Source organism: Bidens hawaiensis, unplaced genomic scaffold (assembly GCF_021521415.1).
Source record: "Bidens hawaiensis isolate Kalapana, Puna unplaced genomic scaffold, B.hawaiensis_p1.1 tig00033551_1, whole genome shotgun sequence".
Lineage (NCBI taxonomy): Eukaryota > Viridiplantae > Streptophyta > Magnoliopsida > Asterales > Asteraceae > Bidens > Bidens hawaiensis.
Window position 1 is genome coordinate 16,600 of NW_027495761.1, and position 14,310 is coordinate 30,909.

At 36.2% G+C, this 14,310-nt stretch overlaps 1 protein-coding gene across 2 annotated transcripts; it reads left to right on the top strand.

Moving 5' to 3' along the window:
- The first annotated feature begins 212 nt into the window (after positions 1-212).
- On the top strand, positions 213-6,828 carry LOC143585078 (protein DETOXIFICATION 24-like). Of its 2 annotated transcripts, none has more exons than XM_077066952.1 (9): positions 213-275; positions 2,759-3,019; positions 3,754-4,295; positions 4,734-4,820; positions 4,889-4,945; positions 5,046-5,284; positions 6,103-6,221; positions 6,319-6,405; positions 6,722-6,828. In XM_077066952.1, the coding sequence occupies exons 2-9, from the start codon at positions 2,771-2,773 to the stop codon at positions 6,794-6,796; spliced, it is 1,455 nt and encodes a 484-aa protein (XP_076923067.1). In that variant the 5' UTR covers positions 213-275; positions 2,759-2,770; the 3' UTR covers positions 6,797-6,828. The 2 variants fall into 2 exon arrangements, with proteins under 2 accessions (XP_076923067.1, XP_076923068.1); XM_077066953.1 differs by having other exon boundaries at positions 213-271.
- Positions 6,829-14,310: the final 7,482 nt, after the last annotated feature.

Genomic DNA, 14,310 nt, shown 5'->3' on the forward strand with positions numbered 1-14,310 from the left:
TTTGATAATCTCACTTTGAAACAACTATAACCAACCCCTATATTTTATAGTTTCTAGACACTTTAGACAATTTAAAATAAAGTATTGATGGCAATCATAAATATATATAATGGTGGGCTTCAGAAACGGGTAGGTACACTCGTGAAATTCACACCTACGCCATTTTATTCTATATATCCAAACCTCTCATACCTACCCTTCTCAACCACCGTCTTCCACCGGAACTTACAGAAGGTGGACATAATCCTTGGCTGCTCCACCACCTGAACTTGTAAGTATATATGTATATGTTTCTCTCTTTATCATTCACGTCATGTATTCATTTTCTTATCTTCTTGGTTTAGTCCATTTTTATATTTTGGATCACCAACTTAAAACTAAAATACAAGGTTTTAAGATATGCTAAATCTAGATGAGTTAAGCATACGCTTTAGTCACGTGTATAACATGAACAAATTATAGCTATTGGTTAATAATACTAAGCTGACGTAATCAGTTTAGGATTCGGGAGTTTTAACATGTCTGATAAACAGGTCGCGTTTGGATTGGTCCGTCTAGTTCATATATTCGTGTGATATGATTAACTGGTTAACACGGTATAATCCTTCAACTATTTACAACTTTATACCGCTCGTTGACTTGTTTACATCTAGATCATTGCACATCTGCAATTCTTCAAATTCAATACCAATAAGTTGAGATTAAAAGTTATAGTAATTTAATGATTACATCGAAACAGAAGATAAGGAGAATAAAAGAGACGGATTTTTTTGCTGTGAGAGGAGCCACCCAAACATTTCACTGGCTAGTAGGATTCCTTTTGACCCGCGTGTTAACATTTTCGGCTTAGATTTTAATGTGTTTTACGCAAATAAGTACGTGTCGTGTTCCATTTATCAATTAAGTTTGACCCGATAACTTTGAATTAAATTCATCAACGCATTACTTTGTCATTTTGTTTCAATGTAAGATATTATTATACACCAATAGAATTTTTTCCCTCATTTTATAATAGGTGGTGTGGATCCAAGCACGTTATACATAGTTAGGTGCAGCTAAAACACATGGCCCACTTGCCACCTATATTCACACCTACTCCATTAAGCCATTATTATTATTATTTATTTATTTATTTATTACTAAAATCGACATAAAGATTATTAAGTATTTGTTGGAACTGGAAAATAATTCTTATTATATGTTTTAGCTTTAACATCGTTTCGAGGTAACATTGGCATAGTTTTATTTAATGGGACGTTTGTTGGGCACTGAGTGTTAGTAATTAACCCTATTAGGGACAGACATATCAAACCTGGGTTTGCCTCTGCGTAAGTTTTCTACGACGTTTTATTGTGCAAAAATGTAATCAATACGTTTGAGAGTTCGTCCCAAGTGTGGATCGAACCTCCATGCTTAACATTCCACTAGTCTCAAAACTAACTCAATGGACTATGGAGGATTTGTTTAGATATTACTATTTCATGCATTCTTTAGAGTTTAGATATTAAAGGTTTTAATTTTTATTAAATTATAGTTGCTGATGTATTCAATAGTAGTACAATAAATCAACGATGTCGGCTATAATACTTTAGTCTGACTTATGGATCTGGTCAGAGTTCGCTTATTAAAAACAGTATATTCAATTATTGATCTATCACATAATTTAATAAAATCAGTAGATATGGTTTATTATTTGTTTCATTTATTTCAAATTGAACAATATTTTATTCCAATGGCATTGGAAAAAGTTTGGTACCACTCATATTTGTCTTTTTGGGTCCGATGCTACCTTACATATGATTCGAAAGTTACACATCTATTGAAGTTTTGACATTATATGATAATACATAATAATTTTAATATATAAATAAATAATTATTACATCGACTAAAATGGTTAAAGTTTAGAAAAGTATTTAATTATTAAAGTATGAAAATTTATAAAAATATTACAAGGTTCTTTGTTTGTACTATTCATCGTGTATAAAATTATCACAATTTCAAAATTCATTGTTGATAAAAATTCGTATAAAAATCTAAAAAAGTTAAATATTTTATAAAATATTATTCACTTCAGAATATATAAAATAAGGATAATACATGACCAAGTTGCGTAATTATGACGACATGGCCATTTATAACGTGGTTGGATATTATTACGATACAAACCAACCTGTCTCTGTCCTCTTAAGGGTAATATTGCCATAATTCAGAAAATAGAATAATTTTAGTCACGAAAAATGTACCCACTACCCAAAGCCGGAATTTACTCACATGGAAAATTGTGACCACAATAAACATTTTTTAAAAATATCCACACTTTTTCTCAATAAAGTTTACCTTTTAAACTTATATATTTTATATTTTATATTTTTTAAGATTTTCGGGTGATAATGAGACTTGGTGGTTAGTGTGGGATAGTGGGACAAAGTCATAAATTGATTAAGGGGGTGTTTGGATGAGCTTTTAAACATGTTTTTTTGTTGATTTGTTTTTTGAAAAGCAAAAGTAACTTTTGAAAAGCTCTAATTTGAAGCTTTTGGAGGAGCTTTGTCAAACACATTTTGCTTTTCAACCAGCAAACAAACAAATAAGCAAGTTTTAAAAGCTCACCCAAACACCCACTAAGTATGAGACTTGGATTATCAATAAACGTCTCATTTTCATCCCTGAATCTTAAATATTTAACAAAAATAACTTTCCTTTTATGAACCAACAAACACAAACAACCAACATGTCAATAACATTCCTATGATCAGGTCAAGTTACAAATGGATCACGGACTTGAAACGAAGCTATTGCGACATGAAGAAGAAGAGGTAGAAGGTTCATTGACAGAGAAGGTATGGACTGAATCCAAAAAGATATGGAGGGTGGCATTACCCGGTGTTATATCTAGAGTTTGTGCATTTGGAACCATCGTGGTCACTCAATCGTTCATCGGCCATATAAGCGACATAGATCTTGCAGGTTACGCGCTTGTCCAGACACTAAGTGTCCGATTCGTCAATGGAATTCTTGTAAGTTATCCCACTACTAACTACTGAGTTTTTATTAGTTGTGTAGTTTGACTATTCAAACCATATAGACATATATGGTCATAGGGTCGTATGACTTTGCCTATGCGTCGTCACATTACTCATTTGCACATTATGATAACACATCATACGTAATTTGAATAGCACCAACTTTTACAGCCTGATAAACATTATGGTCCATATGTAAGGGTGTTAACAAGTCGAGCCGAGCTCAACTAGGCTAAAGTCCGGCTCATTTATTATTTGTTGATTAACTTATATACATCTATAAATACTCAAAATTTTCATATACAACTAAATATATATATTGTTTTAGTTATTGTTCTCATAATGCTATACATAATAATTATTATATAAATATATTTTTAATATATTGAGCAAAAAGTATATAAATAACATGGTCATTTAGGCCAGATCGAACCGGACAAGTGAAACTTAGGCTTGAGCCTGTTTTTTAAGCAGGCTTATTTTTAGCCTGGAGCTCGTTTAAGCTCAGTTCGATTTGAGCTTTTAGTGAGTAGATCTTGAGTAGTTCATGAGCAGCTTAGCTCGTTTACACCCTTATCCATATGATACATTGGTATCACACGTCATACGACTTATGACCAGTTTTGGCCTATCATGCGGCCCGTATGACACACCTTAGTGGTTTGTGGTCCGTATGCTGATGGCGCTTCTTCAGTTCAGCCTGTAACAATTTGTAATTTTTTCAACAGTTGGGAATGTCAAGTGCAACCGAGACGCTCTGCGGCCAAGCATTTGGGGCCGGGCAACACCACATGATGGGGATTTACCTGCAACGATCATGGATCGTTGACTTGTTTACTTTGACCATTTTGCTCCCACTTTTTGTCTTTGGAACACAAGTATACCGACTCCTCGGTGAAGACGAATCCATAGCAGTGAGCGGCGGATACATATCATTATGGTTCATGCCGTTCGTCTACAACTTCGTGTTTAGCTTGACGATACAAATGTTTCTACAAGCACAGTTAAAGAATATGGTGATTGCCTGGCTTTCACTCTTTCAGTTCGCTATTCATATCCCGCTGTCGTGGCTTTTGGTGTATAAGTTGGGATTTGGGGTCCCCGGGGCTATGATCGCGTTGTCGGTATCAAACTGGTTCTGTGTGATTGGTGAATTTATCTACATTTTTGGTGGTTGGTGCCCTTATTCATGGAAAGGTTTTACGGTTGCTGCTTTTAAAGATTTAGTTCCTGTTGTCAAGCTTTCAGTATCATCTGGTGTTATGGTCTGGTAAGTGTTGAATATTGACTTTTGAAGTCAAACTTCATGCTTTTGACGCTTTTTTTACACAACAAAACCGAAAAACAATTTATTTTTGTACTGTTTCTCCAAATAGCCCAGTTTATGATCATTTTTTAGATATATGAATCATCAAGCCTGGTTTTGATGTTAAAAAGAAGACAATTTGACCTTAAAAGTCAAGAAATAATTACTTTTGACTTTTAAAGTCAAACTGTTGTTTTCAAAATTTGAATTTGTTTGAATTTTTGGATGTCAACATCAATTTTAATTAGTGCTTTTTGATCATTTATCTCACTCTGATGAACTGTGAATCAAAACTTTATCGAGAACTAAGTAATCAACCTCAATTTTGATCTTTATAACGAATCAGTTTGACCTCAAGAGTCAAAACTTGTTTAACTTTCTTCATTGTTTCTCTTTTGTCAGCTTGGAGTTATGGTACAACTCGGTGCTGGTCTTACTTGCTGGATACATGGCAAATGCAGAAGTTGCCATTTCCGCCTTTTCCATATGGTAAATACATCCCTCACATTCTTCTCTTAATTTTATAAAGATATTAATAGAATTTTGAAATTTTGTAGCTTGAACATTAATGCATGGGAGTTTATGATAAGCCTCGGCTTCTTAGGCGCTGCATGGTACATGCCTTAAGTTTTCTTTTAATCTTTAAATTTCATAAAAAATGTGTGAAAATATTAATAAAACTTTGATTTTTTGTTTTTGTTTTAAATTTTATAGTGTGCGGGTTGCGAACGAACTTGGACGAGGAAATGCTAAAGCTGCAAAATTCGCGATTAAAGTTTTGTTGGGAACTTCAATCGCGATAGGAACATTTTTCTTTGTTCTTTGCTTGGTGTTTGGTCGAAGAATTGCTTACTTGTTTACAGCTGATGAACGAGTTGCAGATACCGTATCGGAACTTTCTATATTGCTTTCATTCTCGGTCTTGCTTAATAGCATTTATCCAGTTCTCTCAGGTAATTTCTATCAAGTATCCTTTTTCCATTATCGAAACTATAGAGGACTATTTAATAGAGAATTGAGAGAATCGTATCAACACTTGTACATATTGTTTTGATTAGGTTATATAAGACCGTAGGGGTGCGCATGGGTTTGTTTTGGTTCAAATCAAAAAACAAAAATTCAATCTTTGAGTTTTTGAAAACTGTTTGGTGTTTGGTTTTTTCAGTTTGCTTTTGGTTTTACCATTTGGGATTGAGTTTTTTTTATGCAAAATAAAAAAATAAAAAAAATTAAGCCTAAATCTTTTAGTTAATTCATGATTAAGTGGGTATTAAATTGTTATAAATTACTTAAGATTAAAAATATGAAAAAAATCCACAAAATTTGGTTCGGTTAGATTTCATCGATTTTAATTACATTCAAAACCGAATCCCAATTGAAAATTAAGTTTTTACGGAAACATAAAATAAGACGATCCATTTTTGTTTGGGTTTTGTTATTACTTTTTAACTTTTTGTTAAGGATCAGTTTTTTCGTGCACACCTCTAGAGATTATGTTGCATTAGGTTTACTACGTCGGAGTTAAATTACAAACATGCTAAACGTATCCATTAAAATCTCACCTATTAGTGTTCTTTATTTTGAGTTGTCAGAGATTTAATATTGAGATATTAATGATTTGAATCATGTGCTTTCTATTATTGGAAAGTCTTATGCCATCAATTGTGTTCTCATCCAACTAAGAACTTTCTATTATGGGCAAGTACGATGCTATTGCTTATAATAATGAGTTCGTGTAATGATTTGAACCCGTGAATCTTGGTGTCATTAGGTGTCGCGGTTGGAGCAGGATTGCAAGGAATTGTAGCGGTTATTAACCTCGTCTGCTATTACTTGATCGGTATTCCAACCGGAGCATTGCTTGGATATTTGACAGATCTTCAAGTAAAGGTAAACCAACATCTAACCTCAAACAAAATAACCTTGAAATCAAGTTTTCGTTTTTTTTCCTTTTGAGTAAATATCAAGTTTTTGGTTCCCTCGACAGGGTATATGGATTGGAATGATCGGTGGCATTGTAGCTCAAACACTTGCGCTCATGTACTTGACATGGAGAACCGATTGGGATGATCAGGTGCTTATGATAATGGACATGACACGAACCGAATACATTTTTCTTTTACAAAACTTTATAAAAAATATGTTTATTTTTAATTCTAAACTTGAAAGGATACAAAAGAACTGAGCATTAAGTTTTTATAGTTTAACCGTCATTGTTTTAACATGCAAAAAAAGGATTAAAAGAAATGAATCTTGTGTTAAATTGGTCGTGCTCGTGAACACGACTCTTTAACATACCTATTTAGGTAAATGAATTTCAAACATTTTTTTTCTCAAGCCTTATGTTTCTGATATTTGAAATTATCTTTATGTAACTTGAAATATTGTAGGTTAAGAAGTCGTTGGAACGGCTCAATCGGTTTTACGTGAAAACCGCCGATGACACTGAGGAAATATCAAACTGATGATCATGTTCATATCAAATGGTTGAATTTTCTATTTTCATGAGCAATATATGCAGCAAGTTTTTGTAGCATCTTTTATTTGAATTTTATAATTTCTGGGGAGGGGGTTGATTCTTTCTTGTTTAGCAGATGCTCTTTACTTTCTATTAATGACAAGTAATGCTTGAACTAGTTTAGGCCCTATACTATTTGTTATAACATCTACATCTCTTTAGTTTCTATTATTGGAGAAAATGAAGTATGACTCTAATTTGATCATTGCATCTCCTCATCTTTTTTGAACAATTTCTTTCTTTTAACACCTAAAATTCTATCTTACCTTACGGTTGCAAGTATTTGAACCAAAAGCAACATTTGTGAGTGCAAACACCATACCACCAAACTAATAAATCATGGGTTGTATCTTGTTATCTTTTTAGAATTTTTAATGTAGTCTTAATAGAACCTTTTGTCATATTCACGTCGATTCAATTATTCTACTGATGATAATTTAACATGCTAACTAGAAAAAAACGGCACTCTGACTGGCTTGGTTAATAGAAAATTTTAATAATTTAGTTTTTTCTTGTGGGTGGGGCCGTGATAATTATGAACCGCAACTATAAAATGTTATTAGCTTTAAAGTTGTAACTTTTTTTTTTCTTTTTTAACGACCAACCAACGAACAAAGCCTGTCTATTCGGGGTAACCCAATGGCAAAAGGTGACCATATACACCCGCAATCGCAGACAACATGGGGTAGCTTAAGGCCACTATCTCCTGTTTCAGGGAAACCACCGTCCAAAGGCCCAATGCGGTTAAATCTGGCTGGGATTAAATTCAAACTTAAAACCTTGCATCCTTCAACCAAAATCTTCACTTCCCGTGTCTAGTGAGTTGTAAAGCCCCGAACCCCGAGAACCCCACAGTTGGTATTCATTCAAAACACTCGTAAAAATAATTAAACTTAAAAACAATTCATTTCATTAAAATAACCATCTCAGAGTATAATTCAACAGAAAACATAACTAATAAAATAAGTTCCCAAAAATTCCGGGAATATTGCCCAAAACCAATTCAATTATGTTTATAAAACTTTTTAAATTAAAATGTTCAAAAATAAAATATTCCATCCACGTATGCCCTTCACCGTCCAAGTAGCTTTGTGCACGTCCAAGCGATAAGGCATCCTCTTCCTAACCTGAAACATACACTAACATGCACACAAAGTCAGCTTGAGCTGAGTGAGTTTGTAACATCCTAAAATTTTAGTGATGAATAAAGGAAGTTATGTTTAGTGATTTCGCGTAATTGATTAATGTCGGGGAAGGAGCGGGTCTTGGACTTGGATTAATTGAGATGGTTAAATGAGAATGGGATTTCAGGGATATAAATACCCCCAAAATCCCAAAATATCTTCATTTTCCCCCACTCTCCTAAACACACACATACACACACACCAAGCACACCCAAAACCGCCGCCGGCCGGGCCGAGAAAGAAGGAAGGATCGAGCGAGGTCCGGGTAAGAGAGAAAGATTAGTGGTGATACCAAGATAAACGAGATCCAAACAAGCTCAAAAGGTATGATTCTTGATCTTGGAAGTTTAAAGATCCGAGCTTTTAGTGTATAAACGACCGAAAATGGTCGGGAAGTGTAGTGGGTGGTATTGAACCTTAACAAGGGTGTTAAAATCGCCCGAAATGTTGATCAGAAACCGAAACAGCGGACATCTGGGCAACTTCGCCTTCATCTGGGCAACTTCGCCTTCAAGCGATGAACTTCGCCTGCAAGCTAAGTTCGCCTGATGAACTTCGCCTGCAAGCTAAGTTCGCCTAATGACAAGTTCGCCTGAGGTTTAAGTTCGCCTGATGATAAGTTCGCCTGAGGTTTAACTTCGCCTAAAGCTAAGTTCGCCTGAGGTTTAACTTCGCCTAAAGCTAAGTTCGCCTGAGGTTTAACTTCGCCTAAAGCTAAGTTCGCCTGTGGTTTAACTTCGCCTAAAGCTAAGTTCGCCTGATGAACTTCGCCTGCAAGCTAAGTTCGCCTGATGACAAGTTCGCCTGAGGTTTAAGTTCGCCTGATGATAAGTTCGTCTGAGGTTTAACTTCGCCTAAAGCTAAGTTCGCCTGAGGTTTAACTTCGCCTAAAGCTAAGTTCGCCTGAGGTTTAACTTCGCCTAAAGCTAAGTTCGCCTGAGGTTTAACTTCGCCTAAAGCCAAGTTCGTTTAGAAAATAAATTTAAAATCTAATGAAAAATGTGTTAAGACAGTTTCTTTTTTGAACAATTTCTTTCTTTTAACACCTAAAATTCTATCTTACCTTGCGGTTGCAAGTATTTGAACCAAAAGCAACATTTGTGAGTGCAAACACCATACCACCAAACTAATAAATCATGGGTTGTATCTTGTTATCTTTTTAGAATTTTTAATGTAGTCTTAATAGAACCTTTTGTCATATTCACGTCGATTCAATTATTCTACTGATGATAATTTAACATGCTAACTAGAAAAAAACGGCACTCTGACTGGCTTGGTTAATAGAAAATTTTAATAATTTAGTTTTTTCTTGTGGGTGGGGCCGTGATAATTATGAACCGCAACTATAAAATGTTATTAGCTTTAAAGTTGTAACTTTTTTTTTTCTTTTTTAACGACCAACCAACGAACAAAGCCTGTCTATTCGGGGTAACCCAATGGCAAAAGGTGACCATATACACCCGCAATCGCAGACAACATGGGGTAGCTTAAGGCCACTATCTCCTGTTTCAGGGAAACCACCGTCCAAAGGCCCAATGCGGTTAAATCTGGCTGGGATTAAATTCAAACTTAAAACCTTGCATCCTTCAACCAAAATCTTCACTTCCCGTGTCTAGTGAGTTGTAAAGCCCCGAACCCCGAGAACCCCACAGTTGGTATTCATTCAAAACACTCGTAAAAATAATTAAACTTAAAAACAATTCATTTCATTAAAATAACCATCTCAGAGTATAATTCAACAGAAAACATAACTAATAAAATAAGTTCCCAAAAATTCCGGGAATATTGCCCAAAACCAATTCAATTATGTTTATAAAACTTTTTAAATTAAAATGTTCAAAAATAAAATATTCCATCCACGTATGCCCTTCACCGTCCAAGTAGCTTTGTGCACGTCCAAGCGATAAGGCATCCTCTTCCTAACCTGAAACATACACTAACATGCACACAAAGTCAGCTTGAGCTGAGTGAGTTTGTAACATCCTAAAATTTTAGTGATGAATAAAGGAAGTTATGTTTAGTGATTTCGCGTAATTGATTAATGTCGGGGAAGGAGCGGGTCTTGGACTTGGATTAATTGAGATGGTTAAATGAGAATGGGATTTCAGGGATATAAATACCCCCAAAATCCCAAAATATCTTCATTTTCCCCCACTCTCCTAAACACACACATACACACACACCAAGCACACCCAAAACCGCCGCCGGCCGGGCCGAGAAAGAAGGAAGGATCGAGCGAGGTCCGGGTAAGAGAGAAAGATTAGTGGTGATACCAAGATAAACGAGATCCAAACAAGCTCAAAAGGTATGATTCTTGATCTTGGAAGTTTAAAGATCCGAGCTTTTAGTGTATAAACGACCGAAAATGGTCGGGAAGTGTAGTGGGTGGTATTGAACCTTAACAAGGGTGTTAAAATCGCCCGAAATGTTGATCAGAAACCGAAACAGCGGACATCTGGGCAACTTCGCCTTCATCTGGGCAACTTCGCCTTCAAGCGATGAACTTCGCCTGCAAGCTAAGTTCGCCTGATGAACTTCGCCTGCAAGCTAAGTTCGCCTGATGACAAGTTCGCCTGAGGTTTAAGTTCGCATGATGATAAGTTCGCCTGAGGTTTAACTTCGCCTAAAGCTAAGTTCGCCTGAGGTTTAACTTCGCCTAAAGCTAAGTTCGCCTGAGGTTTAACTTCGCCTAAAGCTAAGTTCGCCTGTGGTTTAACTTCGCCTAAAGCTAAGTTCGCCTGATGAACTTCGCCTGCAAGCTAAGTTCGCCTGATGACAAGTTCGCCTGAGGTTTAAGTTCGCCTGATGATAAGTTCGCCTGAGGTTTAACTTCGCCTAAAGCTAAGTTCGCCTGAGGTTTAACTTCGCCTAAAGCTAAGTTCGCCTGAGGTTTAACTTCGCCTAAAGCTAAGTTCGCCTGAGGTTTAACTTCGCGTAAAGCCAAGTTCGTTTAGAAAATAAATTTAAAATCTAATGAAAAATGTGTTAAGACAGTTTCTTTTTTGAACAATTTCTTTCTTTTAACACCTAAAATTCTATCTTACCTTACGGTTGCAAGTATTTGAACCAAAAGCAACATTTGTGAGTGCAAACACCATACCACCAAACTAATAAATCATGGGTTGTATCTTGTTATCTTTTTAGAATTTTTAATGTAGTCTTAATAGAACCTTTTGTCATATTCACGTCGATTCAATTATTCTACTGATGATAATTTAACATGCTAACATGAAAAAAACGGCACTCTGACTGGCTTGGTTAATAGAAAATTTTAATAATTTAGTTTTTCTTGTGGGTGGGGCCGTGATAATTATGAACCGCAACTATAAAATGTTATTAGCTTTAAAGTTGTAACTTTTTTTTTTCTTTTTTAACGACCAACCAACGAACAAAGCCTGTCTATTCGGGGTAACCCAATGGCAAAAGGTGACCATATACACCCGCAATCGCAGACAACATGGGGTAGCTTAAGGCCACTATCTCCTGTTTCAGGGAAACCACCGTCCAAAGGCCCAATGCGGTTAAATCTGGCTGGGATTAAATTCAAACTTAAAACCTTGCATCCTTCAACCAAAATCTTCACTTCCCGTGTCTAGTGAGTTGTAAAGCCCCGAACCCCGAGAACCCCACAGTTGGTATTCATTCAAAACACTCGTAAAAATAATTAAACTTAAAAACAATTCATTTCATTAAAATAACCATCTCAGAGTATAATTCAACAGAAAACATAACTAATAAAATAAGTTCCCAAAAATTCCGGGAATATTGCCCAAAACCAATTCAATTATGTTTATAAAACTTTTTAAATTAAAATGTTGAAAAATAAAATATTCCATCCACGTATGCCCTTCACCGTCCAAGTAGCTTTGTGCACGTCCAAGCGATAAGGCATCCTCTTCCTAACCTGAAACATACACTAACATGCACACAAAGTCAGCTTGAGCTGAGTGAGTTTGTAACATCCTAAAATTTTAGTGATGAATAAAGGAAGTTATGTTTAGTGATTTCGCGTAATTGATTAATGTCGGGGAAGGAGCGGGTCTTGGACTTGGATTAATTGAGATGGTTAAATGAGAATGGGATTTCAGGGATATAAATACCCCCAAAATCCCAAAATATCTTCATTTTCCCCCACTCTCCTAAACACACACATACACACACACACCAAGCACACCCAAAACCGCCGCCGGCCGGGCCGAGAAAGAAGGAAGGATCGAGCGAGGTCCGGGTAAGAGAGAAAGATTAGTGGTGATACCAAGATAAACGAGATCCAAACAAGCTCAAAAGGTATGATTCTTGATCTTGGAAGTTTAAAGATCCGAGCTTTTAGTGTATAAACGACCGAAAATGGTCGGGAAGTGTAGTGGGTGGTATTGAACCTTAACAAGGGTGTTAAAATCGCCCGAAATGTTGATCAGAAACCGAAACAGCGGACATCTGGGCAACTTCACCTTCATCTGGGCAACTTCGCCTTCAAGCGATGAACTTCGCCTGCAAGCTAAGTTCGCCTGATGAACTTCGCCTGCAAGCTAAGTTCGCCTGATGACAAGTTCGCCTGAGGTTTAAGTTCGCCTGATGATAAGTTCGCCTGAGGTTTAACTTCGCCTAAAGCTAAGTTCGCCTGAGGTTTAACTTCGCCTAAAGCTAAGTTCGCCTGAGGTTTAACTTCGCCTAAAGCTAAGTTCTCCTGTGGTTTAACTTCGCCTAAAGCTAAGTTCGCCTGATGAACTTCGCCTGCAAGCTAAGTTCGCCTGATGACAAGTTCGCCTGAGGTTTAAGTTCGCCTGATGATAAGTTCGCCTGAGGTTTAACTTCGCCTAAAGCTAAGTTCGCCTGAGGTTTAACTTCGCCTAAAGCTAAGTTCGCCTGAGGTTTAACTTCGCCTAAAGCCAAGTTCGTTTAGAAAATAAATTTAAAATCTAATGAAAAATGTGTTAAGACAGTTTCTTTTTTGAACAATTTCTTTCTTTTAACACCTAAAATTCTATCTTACCTTACGGTTGCAAGTATTTGAACCAAAAGCAACATTTGTGAGTGCAAACACCATACCACCAAACTAATAAATCATGGGTTGTATCTTGTTATCTTTTTAGAATTTTTAATGTAGTCTTAATAGAACCTTTTGTCGTATTCACGTCGATTCAATTATTCTACTGATGATAATTTAACATGCTAACTAGAAAAAAACGACACTCTGACTGGCTTGGTTAATAGAAAATTTTAATAATTTAGTTTTTTCTTGTGGGTGGGGCCGTGATAATTATGAACCGCAACTATAAAATGTTATTAGCTTTAAAGTTGTAACTTTTTTTTTTCTTTTTTAACGACCAACCAACGAACAAAGCCTGTCTATTCGGGGTAACCCAATGGCAAAAGGTGACCATATACACCCGCAATCGCAGACAACATGGGGTAGCTTAAGGCCACTATCTCCTGTTTCAGGGAAACCACCGTCCAAAGGCCCAATGCGGTTAAATCTGGCTGGGATTAAATTCAAACTTAAAACCTTGCATCCTTCAACCAAAATCTTCACTTCCCGTGTCTAGTGAGTTGTAAAGCCCCGAACCCCGAGAACCCCACAGTTGGTATTCATTCAAAACACTCGTAAAAATAATTAAACTTAAAAACAATTCATTTCATTAAAATAACCATCTCAGAGTATAATTCAACAGAAAACATAACTAATAAAATAAGTTCCCAAAAATTCCGGGAATATTGCCCAAAACCAATTCAATTATGTTTATAAAACTTTTTAAATTAAAATGTTGAAAAATAAAATATTCCATCCACGTATGCCCTTCACCGTCCAAGTAGCTTTGTGCACGTCCAAGCGATAAGGCATCCTCTTCCTAACCTGAAACATACACTAACATGCACACAAAGTCAGCTTGAGCTGAGTGAGTTTGTAACATCCTAAAATTTTAGTGATGAATAAAGGAAGTTATGTTTAGTGATTTCGCGTAATTGATTAATGTCGGGGAAGGAGCGGGTCTTGGACTTGGATTAATTGAGATGGTTAAATGAGAATGGGATTTCAGGGATATAAATACCCCCAAAATCCCAAAATATCTTCATTTTCCCCCACTCTCCTAAACACACACATACACACACACACCAAGCACACCCAAAACCGCCGCCGGCCGGGCCGAGAAAGAAGGAAGGATCGAGCGAGGTCCGGGTAAGAGAGAAAGATTAGTGGTGATACCAAGATAAACGAGATCCAAACAAGCTCAAAAGGTATGATTCTTGATCTTGGAAGTTTAAAGATCCGAGCTTT

Coding starts and splice junctions, on each gene's coding strand:
- LOC143585078 (XM_077066952.1), top strand. CDS start 2,771: ATGGATCACGGACTTGAAACGAAGCTATTGCGACATGAAGAAGAAGAG. Junction 3,020..3,753: donor GATTCGTCAATGGAATTCTT/GTAAGTTATCCC, acceptor TTTTTTCAACAG/TTGGGAATGTCAAGTGCAAC. Junction 4,821..4,888: donor ATTTCCGCCTTTTCCATATG/GTAAATACATCC, acceptor GAAATTTTGTAG/CTTGAACATTAATGCATGGG.